The following is a 22,375-nucleotide window of genomic DNA, read 5'->3' as shown; positions in this document are numbered from 1 at the left end:
TTATTTTATATAGATAATATATTTCAGTTCAAGTCCTTAATACAAAATTTGTGGTGATAAACCTCATGCAGATTTAAATACTCAATCGTATGCGGTCGGCAGATCCATGTACAGTGCAGACTGGTTGCCATGTCCTGAACAAGATGGCGACGGAAGCACGCCACTTTGGGTAGCTGAGTTCCTTTGGTCTCTCCTGAAGCTCACTCGTATTTGCTACAAAAAGCTTATCAAGTCTCTCGTGCTGAAACGAATCGCTGATATCATGTAGCTAACGCCTCCGAGAAGCGATTACTGTACAATTTCTAGCAGTACAGTACGAAAAAATGATTGTGCGTCGATTTTGTTATGTTATGAAGTTGATACTGGATATGTTCGTTGTTGGGACGACGTGTTTTCTGTTGTTAAGCGGCAACAGCGTTTTCAGTTGAGGTGACTTTCTGTAAAGAAACAAAAAAAAAACAGTTAAGCTAGAGCATTACAACAGCTCATGAGTCTTATTGTAAGTTCTGATATGTGAGTATTAAACGCAGCTGTCCATGATGAGTGCAAGAATAGTGAATGACGAGGACGTCAGGTGTGGCTCCAGAACTTTTGGGACGAACTACTCTGAACAGAAATGATTTTACACAGTACAACAAAACGATGCTAACAAACTTGGAGGAGTTTGGTGAGTACCTTGAGGAACAAACTGAGAACGTGAACTCATCTCAAGAGTTGTCATCAACGGCGTAATACGTCGACGAAGTTACAGACGTCAGTGAGTTCCTTCATAAATTTGAACGTTGACGCCTCCGCACTTAGAAGTCTCTACAGTGCCTTTGTGATAACTGTGGACATGTTTAAGGCCATTAACGTTCTGAATGCTGTGATACTCATTTGGAGGATTTCACCTGCAGTGCGTGAGTCTACAAGCTTGCTTGTTCTGCTAAAGGGCGACCTACCGACAGGTACTGATCCCTACAACTCTGAAGAATTGTAATGTCTTTCGATGACATTTTCGAAGCAATAGCATGGTGACCAGACTAGGGTTTCCGTCCTCCATTTGTTCCTCTATATACTGTTTGTAACCCTTCGAAGTTTCTAGGTATCGTTTTTATTTTACACCCTGTGTTATCAAATGCTCTGTTTTCACCGGCTGCAGATAACAAGTACCTGCGAGTGTCTGTAACGTGCGGCTAGACTTGTGCTCTTCTGATAGATGACATGACGTGACGCGGTTGAGTTCTGACACAGGGGAGCATGACTCACAAGGAAGTAGCGACTGGAGCTGTCTGCTAGGTAGCAGACGACACTCCGACCTCTCCAGTTCGCGGAACGAGAGGCTCCGAAGTAAGTCGGCTAACAGAAGGATAGCAGGTGCTCTGCCGAGTTACTTCGAGTCGGGTTTTCTCCGTGCACTTAGCTGTTACTGGACGCTTCTGGGGTGAGGTGCCACGTGGAGTCAGAGGCCAAAAATTCATTCCACGGCCACGAAATACAGAAAGACCGTAAAATAAAAATGGGACGAGGAAGAGCGTCTAAACCTCCATTCTGTAGACAGACTTATGCTTATTAATTGAAGATGTAAGATTTGAAAATACCTATTGTCTTAAGGAATATGTAACTTCTAAACTTCTTAAGCGATTTTAAAGGACCAATTATCCCCACCCCGCAGATAGCGCTTGAACAGCACTATCGAAATACAGTTTCAAAATGTTTATTAATAATATACGTTTCGAACTATGAGCCAGAATGTTAATTCAGAGAATTAAAAACTTATTTTAATGCGAAACAAATTATCAAACCTTTAAATGTAGCGACAGTGTGAATAAGTAGACTGCCATAGCTATCTGTAGTTGGCTCTGAGCACTACGGGACTCAACATCTGAGGTCATCAGTCCCCTAGAACTTAGAACTACTTAAACCTAACTAACCTAAGGACATCACACACATCCATGCCCGAGGCAGGATTCGAGCCTGCGACCGTAGCGGTCGCGCAGTTCCAGACTGTAGCGCCTAGAACCGCTCGGCCACTCCGGCCGGCTATTTGTAGTTCTCCAACTTTCATTATGTTTAATAATAAGTAATAGCAGGTAATGCTATCTTACTGAAAAAAATGTAAACAGTAAGGAAAAAATCTAATGACACCACGGGAAAGCTGGAAAAATTCGTCTAAATTCGCACGTCGTATTTGTAATGGAATAAGTTGAATGTAAATCCGAGAATTTCGCAACAACAGATCTCGTCTATTTAAGGGCGGCGGCCACATTTTCTGGGGACAAATTCCTTTGAGAGCTACACAAGGACGGGCGTCTGACTGAATGAGCGGTGTGTCATTTCAGCCGCTGAGAATTTTTCCAGGTTGTATGGTCGTGGTCCATGGAACTCTTCAATCCCTAACGTTTCGTCCAAGACTACGTTGGACATCTTCGGAGGTGCTCCTGATTGTGCTGAGTCTTGCACAACCAGGAGCACCCCCGAAAATGTCCAACGTAGCCTTGGACGGAACTTCAGGGATTGAAGAGTTCCATGGACCACGGCCATACAACCCGGAAAAATTCTCAGCAGCTGAAACATCCGGTCGTGAAAGCCTTCATTGTATGGTGTGTCATTTGTTTTTGCTAGTGAGTCGAACTTTTGAGGCAAAAGTTTCGCGGCCCTGTGTAAAAATTTGTGCAGGAGTTCTGAAAACAGTTTCGGCAGTTGGTTTCATGGATGAACTCTAAAGAGAGTCGCACTTGTAAAATTTTATGATAGTTACCTGCATGATATTAACTTTAAGTAGAACCGGATTTTGGCTTGTGAATTTTTTACAGTTAGCCTCAGGAACTTGAACTCTGAACAGTGCGATAGCGTGCCGGAATCATCACTTTCGTAATATCGTTCGGGTCCACCAATAGGCATCTACGTAGCCAACAAACACTACATCGGTCACGCACTTAATCCTTTTACTTGGGAAAACGCTAAAGGTTTTAGGACAGGCAAGTATGTGGCAAATGGATACGGAATAGCTGATGGTAACAGTGCTAAATATTACGATTTCTTATGTGACGTGGAGCCTGGAGAGACTTGGAAAACGAAAGAGCAGCTACAGGAACCACCCTGATTTGGCCCATCAGGTAAAACCATGGTTGTAGACATCACACTTAACTGCTACAACTGGAAATTGCGATCAACAGGCTGTTACCGCCGAGACTCCAGGCTGGTTGCATACATACCGTGACGGTGATCTTCGGTGACGGGACACCGACCCAGAATTCGGAATAGCTCTTCACGAATGTGGCCCTGTAACAGAAGGAAGATAACGTGAAGAACATCCGAATAACTACTATACCACACTATAATGAGTGGCAACACACTGAAAGTTGGGTCTGAGTAAAAAATCTATCCACAGCAGTAATACTCTCTCTTCTTAGACGCACATCATAACTTAAAACTGCGCGAAAGCATATCTTCGCTTATTCGCCATTCACTTGCTCTTTACTCCCATAATCAAACAATAAAAACCAAAGAGCGTGGAAAGAAATCGAACTTCCTGTTATGTTGCTGGGTAGCATGTCTTACGGTATTAAAAAGTAGAATGAAGAAACTAAAAAATATTAGAATATAAGAAGCTTGATTCTACCTCTTTGCGAACAAGCCGCTACGCGTAAGATACATTTCATTTTGAATGGTCATGCATCGTATTTATTCGACACTGCCAAGCAGACTAACGTGAACTACGTTTAACTTTTCCTGCAAGCAGGAAAGCAAATTAGGACCTGTCATTAGTTTTACTGTTAAGCTGCACATTTGTTGTCGTTTCAAGATTTTGGAGGAGGGAGGGAGGGGTTTTAGACAATTTTTTTAAGAAGTGGCAACATAACAGTTAGTCAGTGGTTACATTCACTCCACGTCCATGTCCGTCACGTTTAAATTGTATCATTACCGATAGGGAGGCCTCAGCCACTTTCATTAAGAAAAATGCAACTTGGGTGACATAGTCCAGTGACGTCACTATTTAGAGAAAAAAATGTGTAACTACAAAGTTGAATTTCTTCTCAAGCTAATCACGTCTCCGTCCTCGTAAATTTATGAATCTTATTTACGGTTAGTTCAACAGTTGTTGTCATCTGTACTACGAAAAAGTGTGCACCGCAATAAATCGTGTCGCACCTCATTTGCTTCTTGTATGGAATGGAAACGAGACAACAGCACAGAACTGTCTCGTGCTTGGTTCCGGGAGCCGCCGTGAGTAACATTGTAACCAGATGGGCCTTATTCACAATTCACTAGTCACATCAGCAGATCGGCTTACGTTCTGCGCTACCGTCTATGAACGCGTTTAACGACCAGTGAATCAACAATTACAACAGTCATACAGGACCCGGATGTGTAGACGCTACTTCCTCATACGCCAGGATTATTTATTACGAACAACAATCAACGAGAGAATCCAGGCATCTATACATATAAAGAAGAGTTTCTGTTTGTTTGTAATTCATGCAAATCTACAGTTTTATTCCGATCTTGATGAAATTTAGCACATTTTACCTTCAAGACAAGAGAAAGGTCACTGTCTATATACGACTTCGTAATCTAACTTGATACATATATGTATGTAAGATATAAAGGGGGAAGATTATGACCAAAAGTCTCCAAAAATTCTTGGCTGATTTACGTCATATTTCTAAACGATCCTCTAATGAACATTTGGGCGTATGATTTACTTCAAAATTCCTGGTCGATTTACTTCCAATTTCTACAGTCAGATGAAACAATGAAGAAAATAAACGAAAATTAAATGCCTAACAAACGAAACGAATCGTGATCAACTGACTGTAATTCCTATCGGAGATTAAATTACAGTGGAAATGCCCATCTTGCTGATAGTATGATCAGACGTCACTAGTTCACTGGACTAGCGGAAGTTCGAGAATCTGACAGAAACACGATTGAAAACTTTTATGTATTGATTAGTTACCGTTGTTACATACGCAGTGGAACAAGGCTGGCTGTGAAGAACCTATTGCCAAACGTAAGAGGCCACCATCATCACGGGTTACGCAGCAGGCAAAGACATATTCATTCCCCGCATTCCGCTGATAACGTGATTTAAATATGTCCTTACATTTGAAGATGTTAAACATGCCGGGCACTGCAGCTGCTCTCGAAAAATTTTGCACTGCCACAATGCTCGTAAATTTTCTTCAGTAACTTGAAATTGCAGTTAATATCTGTATATCATTTATCTTCATGAATCATTAGAGTAGGATAAACATTACAAGACCAGGATTACCCGACCAGGCACATTCGCTTCCTAACTGTGAAGCGGATATATAGTAACAGCAAAGCAAGTGTTGTTCCCAGTCGACTACTAAATCTACCGGAAAACTTACGTGAAAACTATTTCACCGCCGTCGTTTGGTGCCTTCCAGTCGATATCCAGCGTCCTGAGCGGGGTCGTGTACGAGATGTACGAGTAGGCGTTCTGAAACAACAAAAGCAAAGAGTTACACAGCGGCGCACGCTATTTATCTGGTGAAGTTCTCAGAGCAATTTACAGTGTTTAGTACACGTACGAAGTGTATTTAGCACAACGGACCATTTGTGGAGCAAGGACCAAAGTATAGAAAGGAACAGTACATACGGTTTGCCATTTTGTCTGGGGTTTCGAGAAAGCTGTTTCAACAAAATCTTTTCTAACAACTCTTGAGAAGGAAATCATATATTCAACCAGTGTTAGCAAGATGAAGAGATGTACCAGTACCGGTATTACCAGTACGCGTCAGCGCTACAGTTGCGTACACTCCATGAGGAAGGATAGTTCAGACCTGAAAGAGGAGACACCTAGGAGGAAACTACCGTCTGCAGTTCACAAGGAAGTTTTCAGATCCCTAAAGTGAAAAAAAGCTATGGAGCAATATGTGTTACTGAAACATTTTTGAAGGCTCTATGCTCTTTCCCTCAACTGCAGTCAAACTTTTTCAGTAACGAATAGAACAACTGTGGACAATTCTTAAAGGCCATTTGAAAATCAGTTATAATAAGACTAACCTATTGTCGATTGAGCACATCAAAAATAAGATAGTTTGGGAGAGTATTGTACCAAGAGTGTAGTGTACCTAGGAACACAAGATGTTGCCAAGTCGGTATTCAGTCTAGTGAATGATTTTAATATCACATGAAAGAATGCGCAGTAGAGACTACCGCATCCATTGTCTGGCACTTTGTACCGTTATTGTATCTGTGAGATATGAGATCGTCATTTGAGCAGCCGTTGCAAGTATTTTTACTTCTACACATTCTAATCAAGTATAACATTCCAGAATGAAAAATGCTCCTATATAGCCCAAAAAGGCGACTATGTCCTTGGCAGAGTTAGGGACGTAAAATAAGGGAATTAGCTTGTCGACTTATCTAGTAGCTTCAAAGACATTGAAAACATTTTAACATATTCGTGCATTTTTACTTGTTGATATTGGTATCCAAGACATGTAATATAATGTATCGTGTCAAGTAAAGTAAAATGATGCATGATTTCATGTCTTATAACATAACATATGTCATTATGTCATCCAATATGGCATTTGTCACGCCGTTTCATTAAAGTTTAAACTGCAAGCATCCACACTGTGGGATATTTCATATTACAGATGCGCCCTTACTCTCTGATACTTCTTATTGTAGATGCATCCCGCTGTCTAGAAGCATACCATTTTGTGCCTTTTGGTTCTTACATCCCTCACCACACATGTAATACGGGGGGAGGGGAGATCAACCCTCCCGAACCACAAATCAAAAAGTTAAATTGCTCAAGCGTCCCACCAGGAACTTCTTTTAGCTATTGTATGATATTATACATTGTTTATTACAGAATTTCTTCTTCATGTAGAAGACAACCCGGCGAAGACTGCTCGAAATATTGCCCATGTCATGGCACATTGTCACCGCTGTTCGCAGCGTGAAGCGGGAGACATGAAAAAGCGATCCGATTTGCAAATCTATTTTACATCTTGACGGTACATATCCTGACATGGGTTCCGAATGAAAACTTTATCTGCTAAGTCCACTCTACAACTCCTACAAGTCTATAAAGGGAATTGTATAACACATTGCATAGGGCGACTTTTCAATCGTGCAGTTATGTCACCTGCAAAAAGAACGGATAATTTACAGACTGAAATTCCAGCCATTTTTCTGTTTTGCCATCCATAGCCAGTAACTCACATTACAGTTATTTGTATACAAGAATAATTGTCAGAAACTTCTTGTAGTGGAAACAGGCAGCAGTTGTTGGAACAAGTGTCCGTAAGGATGACTGCAAGATAAATTATGTTACACTTGCTCGGTGGTACTCGCCAAGTGGTTCTGCTTACCAAGTCCAGATAAAGTACCGGTACTTTTTTTCCAAAGTTAGGACCCTCTTTTGATTCGGCTGCAACTGAAACTTTTCGTGCGTTTTGCGATCAGTGTGCAACGTTTAGGTGAAGCAGCTCCACGAATCTTAATAATGTGATCACTTTACGTGTGGATTCTTCTTCTTGTTTACGAGTATGGCAAAAGAAAAATACCGATAGGTCCGTGTATATTGGACTGCGAGAAAAATGTTACATAACTTTACCATTTGCTTAAACATTATCTGTAGGTCGTTTGTTTCTCGAAGCTTGAATAAATCACCTCTGTGTATCCATATGCCTCGGTCCAAAAAGGCAATACTCACTTTGTGTCCGGGCGGGCAGTCGCTCAGGGCGATTTCCTTAGTTTCGCCGCTGGGCAGCACGAACTCGCCTACCGGCTCCTCTCCTCGACGAGCCTGCAGGTAGACGCCTAAGAACTCATCTACGCCCGATATGTGCACTGCAAGAAAAATATTGACGGTAACCAAATGTAACAAAAACTGCAGCAAATCACTTACAGAATAAGGATGTTGTGTCGAGTGGCAAAGAAGCCAAGCACAAACGCAAGGTGTATGTGAAGTATGTTAGCGGCAAGAAACAATCAATGTCTTCTCTGCACGATAGCAATGGAGATACTATCGAAGATAGTGCTGCCAAAGCAGAGTTACTAAACACAGCCTTCCGAAATGCCTACACAAAAGAAGACGAAGTAAATATTCCAGAATTCGAATAAAGGACAGCTGCCAACATGAGTAACGTAGAAGTAAATATCCTCGGAGTAGTGAAGCAACTTAAATCACTTAATAAAAGCAAGTCTTCTGGTCCACACTGTATACCAGTTAGGTTCCTTTCCGAGTATGCTAATGCATTAGTTCCATACTTAACAATCATATACAACCGTTCGCTCGACGAAAGATCCGTACCCAAACACTGGAAAGTTGCAAAGGTCACACCAATATTCAAGAAAGGTAGTAGGAGTAATCCACTAAATTACAGGCCCATATCGTTAACGTCGATATGCAGCAGGATTTTAGAACATATCTTGTGTTCGAAAATTATGAATTAGCTCGGAGAAAACGGTCTATTGACACACTGTCAACATGAGTTTAGAAAACATCGTTCCTGTGAAACGCAACTATCTCTTTATTCACATGAAGTGTTGAGTGCTATTGACAAGGGATTTCAGATGGATTCCGTATTTCTGGATTTCCGGAAGGCTTTTGACACTGTACCACACAAGCGGCCCGTAGAGAAATTGCGTGCTTATGAATATCGTCTCAGTTATGTGACTGGATTTGTGATTTCCTGTCAGAGACGTCACAGTTGGTAGTAATTGACGGAAAGTCATCGAGTAAAACAGAAGTGATTTCAGGCGTTCTTCAAGGTAGTGTTATAGGCCCTTTGCTGTTCCCTATCTACACTCCTGGAAATGGAAAAAAGAACACATTGACACCGGTGTGTCAGACCCACCATACTTGCTCCGGACACTGCGAGAGGGCTGTACAAGCAATGATCACACGCACGGCACAGCGGACACACCAGGAACCGCGGTGTTGGCCGTCGAATGGCGCTAGCTGCGCAGCATTTGTGCACCGCCGCCGTCAGTGTCAGCCAGTTTGCCGTGGCATACGGAGCTCCATCGCAGTCTTGAACACTGGTAGCATGCCGTGACAGCGTGGACGTGAACCGTATGTGCAGTTGACGGACTTTGAGTGAGGGCGTATAGTGGGCATGCGGAAGGCCGGGTGGACGTACCGCCGAATTGCTCAACACGTGGGGCGTGAGGTCTCCACAGTACATCGATGTTGTCGCCAGTGGTCGGCGGAAGGTGCACGTGCCCGTCGACCTGGGACCGGACCGCAGCGACGCACAGATGCACGCCAAGACCGTAGGATCCTACGCAGTGCCGTAGGGGACCGCACCGCCACTTCCCAGCAAATTAGGGACACTGTTGCTCCTGGGGTATCGGCGAGCACCATTCGCAACCGTCTCCATGAAGCTGGGCTACGGTCCCGCACACCGTTAGGCCGTCTTCCGCTCACGCCCCAACATCGTGCAGCCCGCCTCCAGTGGTGTCGCGACAGGCGTGAATGGAGGGACGAATGGAGACGTGTCGTCTTCAGCGATGAGAGTCGCTTCTGCCTTGGTGCCAGTGATGGTCGTATGCGTGTTTAGCGCCGTGCAGGTGAGCGCCACAATCAGGACTGCATACGACCGAGGCACACAGGGCCAACACCCGGCATCATGGTGTGGGCCGTACACCACTGGTGATCGTCGAGGGGACACTGAATAGTGCACGGTGCATCCAAACCGTCATCGAACCCATCGTTCTACCATTCCTAGACCGGCAAGGAAACTTGCTGTTCGAACAGGACAATGCACGTCCGCATGTATCCCGTGCCACCCAACGTGCTCTAGAAGGTGTAAGTCAACTACCCTGGCTAGCAAGATCTCCGGATCTGTCCCCCATTGAGCATGTTTGGGACTGGATGAAGCGTCGTCTCACGCGGTCTGCACGTCCAGCACGAACGCTGGTCCAACTGAGGCGCCAGGTGGAAATGGCATGGCAAGCCGTTCCACAGGACTACATCCAGCATCTCTACGATCGTCTCCATGGGAGAATAGCAGCCTGCATTGCTGCGAAAGGTGGATATACACTGTACTAGTGCCGACATTGTGCATGCTCTGTTGCCTGTGTCTATGTGCCTGTGGTTCTGTCAGTGTGATCATGTGATGTATCTGACCCCAGGAATGTGTCAATAAAGTTTCCCCTTCCTGGGACAATGAATTCACGGTGTTCTTATTTCAATTTCCAGGAGTGTATATAAACGATTTTGTAGACAATCTGAGCAGCCGATTTCGGTTGTTTGCAGATGATGCTGTCGTTTACCGACTAATAAAGTCATCAGAAGACTAATACAAACTGCAAAACGATTTAGAAAAGATATCTGAATGGTGCGAAAAGTGGCAGTTGACCATAAATAACGAAAAGTGTGAGGTCGTCCACATGAGTGTTAAACGGAGCTCGCTAAACTTCGGTTACACGATAAATCAGTCTAATCTAAAAGCCGTAAATTCAACTAAATACCTAAGTATAGGAGAGTGTGTCACACATTATACAGGATTTGGGGTGAACACCATTAAAACAATGGCGTTTTTCGTTGCGGCGGAATCTTCTCACGAAATTCCAATCACCAACTTTCTCCTCCGAATGCGAAAATATTTTGTTGACACCGACCTACATAGGGAGGAACGATCGCCAAGATAAAATAAGGGAAATCAGAGCTCGCACGGAAAGACACAGGTGTTCATTCTTTCCGCGCGCTATACGGGATTGCAATAACAGAGAATTGTGAAGGTGGTTCGATGAACCCTCTGCCAGGCATTTAAATGTGATCTGCAGAGTATCCATGTAGATGTAGATGTAGAAGGACCATAATTGTAAAAAAAAAAAAAAAAAAAAAAAAAAAAAAAAAAAAAAAAAGGAAGATTAGGTTTTGGCGTCGCGTAGACGACGAGGTCATTAGAAGTGGAGCACGTGGCATTTACAGAAAACGTTCTGAAACCAAATCTGGATGGTCATACGGGGCTTGAACTGCTGTCCTTCTGAATGGGGTCCAGTGTCTAAGAAATTCGCCACTTCGATCGTGCATTAACTGCAGTTAATGCTGTTTGGTTGTTAATAGGGTTCAGTGTGAGAAAGTATCTCTTAATAACGTCCGAATCCGTACAGGGGTTGGACAAAAATAACGAAACATCGGCAGAAATGCATGTTTAAACATGAAAGCAGATGCGCTGTTGAACTGACGACGAATGGTACTTCTGTAATGGGCTTCAATACGTTGCAAGTGTCATTCGTGGTCAGAACAGTGTTCTGCGTAATTGTGAGTATATTTTGTCACAGCTAAGTGAATTCGAACTTGGGAAAATTGCTGGTGTTCGTATGGTGCTTCCGTAAACGTGGACACGGAAGTGTTTGGTGTTTCAAGAGGCAACGTATCGAAGATTTGTACAGATTTGGACAGCCATATAGTGGAATTCCACGGTACCTATTGTTACTTTGCAAGGTCGCATACTGCCAAGGATTACATGACTATTTCTGTTGACCGGGTCCATCCTATGGTAGAATGTTTATTCGCCAACGGTGATGCTGTGCCCCAAGATGACACGGCCCCTCCTGACACAGCCCGCATCATTCAGGACTGGTTTTGTGAGCTAGAGGATGAATTGTCGTATCTCCCCTGGCCACCACGGCCACCAGAGCTCAATATTATTGAGCCGTTTTCGTCTACTTCGTAGAGGAGGGCGATTGATTGCTATTCATCTCCGTTACACGAATGTGCCACTATTTTGCAGGAAGAATGGTTTAATATTTGCTTGAAAAGCACATAGGACTCTTATTTATCCATCCTGAGATGATTGGAAGCTCTTCTGAATACCAACAGGTTTCCTACACTGCCCTACGCATAGTAATGCGTTCCGTTTTTGGTGTTTCCATAATTTTGTCTAACTCCTATACATTTGGTTACTGACTCGTCAGGGAGGAGAACGTTCATCTGGAAAAGGTGCTGACATTCCATCCAGAGTGGATTCTTTGCGGCCGGCCGGTGTGGCCGAGCGGTTCTAGGCGCTTCAGTCTGGAACCGCGCGACCGCTACGGTCGCAGGTTCGAATCCTGCCTCGGGCATGGATGTGTCTGATGTCCTTAGGTTAGTTAGGTTTAAGTACGTAGTTCTAAGTTCTAGGTGACTGATGACCTGAGATGTTAAGTCCCATAGTGCTCAGAGCCATTTGAACCATTTGATTCTTTGCGATGGTCGACGTCAGAATTATGGCTCAAATGGGTCTGGGCGGACTTAACTGCTGAGGTCATCAGTCCCCTAGAACTTAGAACTACTTAAACCTAACTAACCTAAGGACAACACAAACGTACATGCCCGAGGCAGGATTCGAACCTGCGACCGTAGCAGTCGCGCGGCTCCAGACTGTAGCGCCTAAAACCGCTCGGCCACTCCGGCCGGCATCAGAATTATCTTCAGTTGCGATCTTATTAAAAAAAACCACCGCTGTAGCGGTTTCGTAAACTACATAGGGTGTCGTACGATGTACTCATAAATGCAGCAAGATTGCCAAACGATGAAGTAATTTCAACAATGGCAGAAATTCTAGTGTGTGTAAGAAAACTTGAAAACAAACATGTCATTTTGCTACAGAATAACAACATTATTTAAATCTTGGCGCTCAGTTCGGAACTGCGCGATTGCTACGGTCGCAGGTTCGAATCCTGCCTCGGGCATGGATGTGTGTGATGTCCTTAGGTTAGTTAGGTTTAAGTAGTTCTAAGTTCTAGGGGACTGATGACCAAAGCTGTTAAGTCCCATAGTGCTCAGAGCCATTTGAACCCATTTTGAAATCTTGGACGGGCGTGATTACTCATTAAGTAAACGTGACGATAAATAAATTAAAATGCTAAACGTAATATTAACTAACGTAACATGTTAACATGTAAGCGCTCGACATTTTCGGCTTTGTCGGATTAGAAACAATTGTAGCTTCAGCAGAACCTACACAGTCGCTCCAGTCGCAATACAGTCACATGCGTTACGCATGTGCAGCTATAGAAAAGCTTATAGTGCTTCACGGTATCAAACATTGAAAACGTGGTTTATGACAGAGTCGATATAAACACAGCCTAAAGCACGAGGAAATGGTGAATACCTAAAGCGCGACTTCACTGTTGATGTATTAAGTGAGTTGTAAATACTTATCTCTCCGGTTCCAACACATATGAGCCTACATGTTCAGCCAATTCTACATATTTTATTCACTCAATAAGCTTCGACTCCCCCCTGTTCTAATGTTTAAAATATTTTGTGGCTGGAAAAGGTTTTCAGTCGAATGAAGGGGTTTTGGTGGTCGCAGATGGGTATTTTGCATATCTTCGAGAATTGCTTCAAACGACAGAGAAACCACCCACTTTTTATATAAATTTAATGATGGCAAGAAACATTTCGGGATTTCGCCTATCTTCAGTTGGAATAATACAGTTCGGTCTTCATCATTATTATGTTTATTATGTTTATGTAGACTGCATTTTGAAGAACGCTACAGTTTCCTTTACCAAAGTTCCTACTTCATATGTATATTTATATGAAATTTGCAGTTAGAAGCACTTCATTCTGTATTATAAATGTACGACTTGGAAAATGGAATAGATAAAGGGTACGAAGTTTTGTAAACGCCTTCTGCTATGTGATTTATATAGTCAAACACAAGTATGATAATAATCGTATTGCACCAATTGTAGACAGACGAAATCACAAAGCCTTTATTGGCGTAAATTAAGTTATGTGGGGATGTTCATAAGTATCTCCAGCGTTTGAGAGTACGATCGCTTGAAAACTGAAAGGCATACAGAAAGTAGGAACATATCGCTGGATAGAGCATCTCTCCAAGTTTTTAATGCTTACTACAGGTGTTCAGTTTGGACACCATTGGTCACGCGGTAAACGTCAGCACTTGAGTGAAATTCATTTAAGTCGCTGACATGAAATGCCCGGAAAAGTGAGACAGCAAACCGCTTTGGAGCGCTATTCACTGGCCTGTTTATCTGTAGGCGCAAGCTAATTCGGTATGACAATAAGGGGAGGATTATTTGTCTACATGTTCTGTCTCGCTTGTCACCTGTGCAGCTGTGCCAGGAGGCGTATTACAAACCGAAACTAGGAGAAATTCTCTCCTCTTATATTTGTCATTTTTCGGTGTGTCTTTCAGTTTTCACGAAGTGGTCTTCTACAGCCAGTATGTACTGATCAGTACCACGTGTGTCTGCTTTCTTAGCTGAGTGGTCAGAGTATCTGACCAATGCAAACGGCCCAAGTTCGATTCCCGGCCGGGTCGGAGGTTCCTGCACTCGGAAGCCGAGTGTTATCATCGACAAGCAAGTCGCCCAATGTTGCGTCAACTGCAAAGACATACAACTCGGCGGCCGAGCTTCCTCGGCGAGGAAGTCGTTAGGGAATTCAATATTCCGAGATCCACAGTGTCAGGTGGGGACTCCCGATCATCAGTTCCAACGATCATTTCATTTTTTCAGTAGCACTGTATAAAAATGGATGGTTGGTTGCTATATTTCTGCAAGTAACAGGTAATTCAATCCACAGCCACGGAGGTTCACCACAAGTATGACGGATAAATTAATCATTCCAGAACTGCGTTACAGACACGGAGTATATAAGAGGAATAAAATGGGCGGATTGAATTTACTTGAAACAGGAACAACGTTGAACATGAGCGGGTATTTTAACTCTTTCTCTGTCAGGGTGAAAAATTAGGTCTTTGTGCTTCTGGAGCACACACAGTAAAATATGGCGTGGGAGTGTCACAATACCAACTTCTTAGTGAACTGCTGCGTCTTACCTTTGACGGTGTCTCCGCCATTGACAGATGTCGGCGCTGCCGTGATGGTGTAGGGTGAAGGGTCTGTGCTGGGCTCCGCGTTGCCGTGGAGAGGCCTCATGGTTTTGCACACGCTGGGCAGTACAGGCCGGTGGTCAAACCGCGGAGATGCAGGAGCGGCCAACGCCGCCGACGCCATCAGGAGTACAGTAGCCACCACCAGCTTCATCCTGCTGGAACCACATGCAAACGTTTCAGTGAACGCTGCTCTGCTAGCCCTGCGCGCCTACACTGAGGTGCAAAGCGATATGCACGTATACAAAGGGCGCTAGTGTCGTGTACGCAAGGTATAAAAGGGCAGTGCATTGGCGCAGCTGTCATTTGTACACAAGTGATTCCTGTGAAAAGGTTTTGGACTTGATTCTGGCCCCAAGACGGGAATTAACAAATTCTGAACGTGGAGTGGTAGTTGGAGCTACATGAATGGGACATTCTATTTCGGAAATCGTTAGTGAATTCAATATTCCGAGATCCACAGGGTCAAGAGCGTGCTGAGAATACCAAAATTACCTCTCATCACGTGGCCGATATCCTTCACTAAACGACCGAGAGCAGCGACGTTCGCGTAGAGTTGTCAGTGCTAACAGACAAGCAACGATCAATGTTGAATTTTCGACGAACGTGTTTGGAGAGTGCAGCGAAATTGCTTTAAAGGCCTATGGCGCCAGACCACCGACGCGAGTGTCTTTGCTAACAGCACTATATCGCCAGCAGCGCTTTCCCTGGGTTCGTGACCATATCGGCTGGACCCTGGACGAGTGGAAAATCGAGGTCTGATCAGATGGGTTCCGATTTCAGATGATAAGAGCTGATAGTAGGGATCGAACCTGGCGCAGACCCCACGAAGCCATTGACTCAAGCTGGTGGTGGCTCCATAATGTTGTGGACTGTGTTTACGTGGAATGGACTGAGTCCTCTGACCCAATTCAACTGACCATTCGCTGTAAACGGTTATCTTCGGCTACTTGGAGATCGTTTGCAGCCATTCGTGGACTTCATGTCCTCAAACGACGATGAAATTTCTATGGATGACAAATCGCCATCTCACCGGGCCCCAGGTGTTCGTGATTGTTATGGACAATTCGAGAGAATGAACGGACACCTCCCAGATCATCCGACATGGATCCCATCGAACATTTATGGGACCTAATCGAGAGATGAGTTCGAGCATAAAATCCTTTATCGGAACCACTTTCGCAATTGTGGACGGCTATAGAGGAAGTGTGGCACAATATTTCTGCAGGTGACTTGCAACGACTTGTTGAGACCGTACCATGTCGAGTCGCTGCACTGAGCCGGGCAAAAGGAGGTCCGACACGACATTAGCAGATATCCCATGACTTTTGTCACATCAGTGCAAAGCGCACTGCTTCTCTGGCACGAACAACCGAGACGACTGCCGTAATAACTGAACCTATTTATTTTAAGGAAATTAGAGGTGTACCGTTTCACTTTGTGGCAGTCCTCTCCCGTCGCTTTCTGGATGATGTTAATTAAGTCCATGGTTCATTAACCACTTTGACGACTGTGCCGGCGCAGCTCATTCGGATGAATGGACGACAGACGGTCGTCAGGATTAATGTTGCTCGGCGGTTCCTCGGCAAGTGTAACAGCTCGGATTACTCAAAATATTGTTAGTCGTTATGGGTTCGATCCTACTTCCAGGTTTGGACAGCAATATGGTGACAGTTGAGGGATTCCATAGCTGCAAGATGGTTGAGGATAGCACCACACAATGTTATTTGGGCTGATTGCGGAAAAGACTTTTTGAACATACGAATCCTGGAAATAACTGGGTAATTAGTTAGTTACACTTTCCACAAATCATTTGAACGATTCATTTATCAAAGCGTTGTGTAACGAGTCTATGTACAGGATATGTGTACTTCATTAGTGTTAACATTAACGAACATATTTTTTAGTCCTACTCATGCACACTACTAGTTTTTAAACGAAAATTTATCCATAGAATGGAAGGAGCTCTCTAGAATAAATGATTTAAAGTGCGATTCTAAATTATTTTGCTGTCAGAACATGTTATTGGATATAAGATGAACAAAAAATTTGTTGCTACATATTGAACAACTTTCAGAGCCACTGACGGATTTAATAATGGGTAGTAAAGGTCATTTTTTCCTCAAGTGTTGTAGGTAGGTACGGACACTACTATTCACAAATTTTGATGGATTTTTTGTGACTAATTTCATTATCGACTATAGGTATTGTGATGGTACAGTTAAAATGTATGACTACCGCTGGTAAATACCGCATACTATTCTTACTGCTCGCTTTTGTTCAATCATTGCCTTCTTTATAAGTAATCAGTTCCTCAGAAAATTATTCCAGAAGACACTACTGAGTGAAAATAAGCAAAATAAGTCAGAGATTGATTCGTTTGTTTCCAAGACTAGCAGTTGTGCGGAGAGCAAAAGTATATGAACTGAACTGTTTTAGCGGCTCAGTAATAGGCTTTTTCTGGTTAACTTTTCATCAATAGCTACACTAAAAAACTTGAAGCATTCTGCCCTGTTTACTAACTCCTGTTCATGTGCTATATCAGTTGTTGGTATGACTTTATTTGTCCTACACAACAGAATACAGTGTGTTTTCTCCAAAATTCGTAATGATTCTCTTATGAACACACTGTGATGAAAAAGACTGAATATAATTCAGTTGGTTCTAACGTCACACTCTTCTAGTCTTTGCAGATGACTTAAAAATATTTTCGGAAACAAAGCTACAGCAGTTGAGCAAATCAACGTGTTGAAAGATGCCGTAGAAAAAGCTGGATTGCAGATCTTTCCAAAGGAATAGAATTCCTAAAGAGCATTAAAAAGGCTCCAAAATTCATAAGCACAAGATATGGTAGAATTAAGAAAGTGAATAAATTTAACTACCTGGGGAAAACAGTAAATCCAAACGGTATAGGTAGATAAGTGGACAAAAGTGGGGCGCAAATAATGGAAATAGCTTGTCAATTAACGAAGAAAATTTATTATAAAATCACCCTTAGCAAAAAAAAAAAAAAAAAAACCGTACAATGCTCTCATAAAACCGGAGTGCCTTTATGCAGCGTAATGTTGACTCCTCAACAAAAGGGGAGAAATTGAAGAGTTGGTGATAAAGGAATTTACTGTGGAAAATACTTGGGTTAAGAAAAGGCGGGACCACATGGGCCATGAGTGAGAAGAAGTAATGAAGAGTTCTACATGGAAACTGAAAAACTATGTGCTGCTCTCAGGGAAAGGAGAATTTCATGTTACGGTCTCTTGGTTCCAGTGAGCCGGGAAAGACTGACTAAAGAAATATTTGACAAAAACCGCAAAACGCAAGTCAGTTGGTTCTGAAAATTGGAAGAGGAATCGGAAAAAATTAACGTTACGAAAGCAGAAATTCTAGACAGGCCAACTTTTCGAAACAAGATTAGGAAGTCCAAGGCTTTTTAGGAAACGGTCAGAAAGCGCTTCATTGAATGGACAGATGAAATAAGAAAAGAAGACAGTGGAAGAATGAAGAAATACTGAAAAGATAGAATCAGCAAAGAAGACAAGTTCATGAGGACGCAGTGTGGTCCATAGACGGCTGAAATCGAAGAAAGAAGAATATAAGAACGGCCACAGCCAGCCTTAAGTCGATTGCAAGCGCCCAAAAACTGGTTGACGAACAAAGTTTTGCAACCAGAAATAGTGATTTCTGACCGCGATACAAGATCAAGCCATAGAGACGAGGAATTGCCAAAAGTCTTGCTGCAGAAGCAAGTAATAGATGAGAACTGCGGGAAGTGTGGGACTCAGAAGAGACCATATCACACATTACATTTGGTTGTAAATCTCTGACAACCACGGAATATTTGTTAAGGCAGGATGAGTCACCAAAATAATGGGATAGAAATACTACTTAATGAAAGGCTTTCTCGCATGCTACGTACATGATCCTCTCACTGTTCTAGAAAATTACAGTACTAACTGGAACCACAGAACAGCATCTGATAAGGCGATCACATGCAGTTGATCTAACGTAAAAATGATCTTGAAAGCTGAACAAGATGCCTTCCTCATAATGCAGTCAGAAGTTGCCCAATTGTATCTGGCAGAAGAGATAAAAGGCATGTGGGAAAAGAAGTCAGTGGACATCGTTCCACTGCTAAATTGAACACCAGTGTTATCCCAAAACGAACTGTGGACCGTCTACAAGGTCTAAAAATGCATCCTTCGCTCTGAGGGCAGCTGCAAAAGTACAGTTCTAGTGAATACCTGCAGAATATTCCGTCGGGTTCTGGGAGTACGCAGTCAAACCACTGAAAACTTATTTTTAAGTCATCATCATTAGGTCAGTACAATGTAAAAATGAGTTAGGCAATAAATAATAACATTAATAAAAAATCATAAAACTTTTACATGCATTTGAAAGAGTAAGAGTAACCTATAAGCTCGTCGGGATAGAGATACTTGAAAGATGGCTTATTAAAAAGGTTCAAAATGTTCAAATGTGTGTGAAATCTTAAGGGACTTAACTGCGAAGGTCATCAGTCCCTAAGCTTACACACTACTTAACCTAAATTATCCTAAGGACAAACACACACACCCATACCCGAGGGAGGACTCGAACCTCCGCCGGGACCAGCCGCACAGTCCACGACTGCAGCGCCCCGACCGCTCGGCTAATCCCGCGCGGCATTAAAAAAGTAATTGGTGCAATACAAACTAAATATGTTTGGAAGATGAGAAGTAACGAGGAGATATACAGAAAATATTCGAAACAGTGGCAAAGCGAAGGTTAATCTGCTTTGCGCACCTCTACAGAATGAAGGAGAACAGCTTAACGAAATTGATATTCCTGCACTTTAGGAAAAAGATGTCAGCGACAGCGTTGATTACAGGAAAGGAACTAGAAAGAAACAGTATCGTCAGAAATAACAGAAACTTTCCTTAACACTAAAATACGATATGTAAAAGCTTTCAAGAAAGAAAAAAAGTAAGGAATAAGGAAGAATGAGTGTGGAAGAAATGTTAAACTATGGAAAGGCGACGAAGTGTAGACCAGAAACAGGAGAAGAAAACACGGGAAAACGATGGAGTACTGGAAACAACGGAGATAGGAGTAGCAAGTAGCAGCAGTTTAGTGATCCCATCAAATAATTATAGTTCACTTCGGCAATTCATGCACAGATATAGTGACCTCCCACGTTACTAAAACATAACGCATTGTAAAACTCTAAATCTTGAAGTGGCCCTGAACTAGGAAACATTGCTCTACTGCACATAGTCCTCAAGTGAAATTCTAAGCTGTTGAAAAAAGTGACATTCTATGCTGCTGAAAAAAGAAGAAAACGTACATAAGACATGCGGAAAGAAACACTACGCTCAAGCAATAATTGCCCAGTACGTGGGCCAGAATGGCACGAAGCTCAGCCAGCAGCAACAGCTGCAGGGACTGACCTGTTAGCGAGTGAGTCGAGTGCGTAGTGCGAACAGTAGCAGATGGTGCAGTCGGTGTGCATGCTGTCCGCTGCAGCGGCGGGGCTTTTATACAGCGCGAGGGCCTCCGGTACTTCCTCGGTGACCCACACGCACCGCTCCGCTGACTTCGCCGATAACAGCCTACCCCCTCCGTCCGCTACTTCCCCCCCTCCCAGCTCGCCTTCCGCAGTGTGACCCTGTCAGTCTCTGAATCGCCTCTCGTGAACAGTTGCGGCAGTACGCGCTGGAGCGTTCGGATAAGCCACTTTGCGCGGAAAGTGCCAACCGCTGAAGATTTGATTTCGGCCACATTTAATCAATATGGTGGAGAAACAGTACGGTACCAGTTTAACGTGCTATTCTATTCGAGGGCGGCTCGGTCATTAATATGAACTCAATTGGAAGCATACCAAATGCGATTTATCATTTCTTATTGCGTCACCACTAGGATTTTTGTAGAATACTACCTCCATGTCTCCTGCGTTACATTTTCGTCTCGTTTACGAATTCCTATCCTGTGCCAACCTCTCCATCTCAGAGCCGCACTTGCAACCTACATCCTCAATTATTTGCAGGATGTAAAAATGTTCAAATGTGTGTGAAATCTTATGGGGCTTAACTGCTAAGGCCATCAGTCCCTACGCTTACACACTACTTAACCTAAATTATCCTAAGGACAAACACACACAAACCATGCCCGAGGCAGGACTCGAACCTCCGCCGGGACCAGCCGCACAGTCCATGACTGCAGCGCCCGAGACCGCTCGTCTAATCCGGGGCGGCAGAATGTAAACCAATCTCTGTTTTCCTCTACGGTTTTTACCCTCTACATCTACCCCTAGCACCATGGAAGTCATTCCCAGATGTCTTAACAGATGTCCTCCCATCCTGTCGTTCTTTCTTTTCAGTGTTTTCCAAATACTCCTTTCCTCGCCATTTCTCCGGAGAATCTCCTCATTCCTTACCTTATCAATCCACCTAATTTTCAACACTCATCTGTAGCACCACATCTCAATTGCTTCGATTCTCTTCTTCTCCGGGTTTCCCACAGTTCATGTTTCACTACCATACAATGTTGTGGTCCAAACTAACGTTGTCAGACATTTGTTCCTCAAATTAAGCTCTCTGTTTGATACCAGCAAACTTCTCTTGGCTTGGAATGCCCTTTCTGCCGGTGCTAGTCTGCTTGCTATGTCCTCTTTGTTCCGTCCATCATGGGTTATTTAGCTGTCTAGGTAGCAGAATTCCGTAACTTCATCTACTTCGTGATCACCAATCCTAATGTTAAGTATCCCACTGGTATTTCTGCAAATTCCATTTTTTCCGTCTTTCCTCGATTTACTCCCAGTCTTCATTCTGCATTCATTAGACTGTTCATTCCATTCAGCAGATCCTGTAATTTTTCTTCACTGATATTTTAAAAGTAAGTCCTTCTACAATGGTGAGCATCTCTCGTACAATATCGCTCCTCTTAGACAAGCTCGTAACGTATTTTGCAGCTCTTCTCCCTTAGGAAACCTTCGGTACTATGAACATCTGCTATTTTCCATGCGACAGCCAGAGAAATACGCTGTTAGATGGATGTGCATAATATTGTGCCTGGTATAAACTGTGTGAGATAGTAAAATTTTGATATACAAGTAATTTGCTACTAAAGAAAAGGCTGGTAAATGAATATTACAAGTTTTGATAGATTGTTACTGACAACGACTTTTAGATTCCTCGTGTCTTCTAGTCGTCGTACGTCTTTAAGTAGCTACCAAGTCGGGTATTCTTTATCACTCTAGTGTAAAATACACTATGTGATCAAAAGTATCCGGACACCCCCAAAAACATATGTTTTTCACATTAGGTGCATTGTGCAATCACTTACTGCTAGGTACTCCATATCACGACCTCAGTAGTCATTAGACATCGTAAAAGAGCAGAATGGGGCGCTCCGCGGAACTCACGGACTTCAGGTGATTGGGTGTCATTTGTGTCGTACGTCTGTACTCGAAATTTCCACACTTCTGTACGTCCCTAGACCCACTGTTTCCGATGCGATAGTGAAGTGGAAACGTGAAGGGACACGTACAGCACAAAAGCGTACAGGCCGAC

The 22,375-nt window shown here is 43.3% G+C and overlaps 1 protein-coding gene across 1 annotated transcript; it reads right to left on the bottom strand.

Moving 5' to 3' along the window:
• On the bottom strand, nt 1-20,384 carry LOC124613010 (putative defense protein). Its single transcript, XM_047141564.1, has 6 exons — nt 20,255-20,384; nt 14,778-14,989; nt 7,682-7,818; nt 5,358-5,449; nt 3,198-3,264; nt 1-437 (listed from the first exon to the last, which is right to left on the bottom strand). Exons 1-6 carry the CDS (start codon nt 20,314-20,316, stop codon nt 402-404), a joined length of 606 nt encoding a protein of 201 aa, XP_046997520.1. The 5' UTR covers nt 20,317-20,384; the 3' UTR covers nt 1-401.
• Between the last annotated feature and the right edge of the window lie 1,991 nt (nt 20,385-22,375).

Source organism: Schistocerca americana, chromosome 4 (genome assembly GCF_021461395.2).
Source record: "Schistocerca americana isolate TAMUIC-IGC-003095 chromosome 4, iqSchAmer2.1, whole genome shotgun sequence".
In the NCBI taxonomy this organism is placed as follows: domain Eukaryota; kingdom Metazoa; phylum Arthropoda; class Insecta; order Orthoptera; family Acrididae; genus Schistocerca; species Schistocerca americana.
This window is presented reverse-complemented; position numbering and strand designations above follow the sequence as displayed.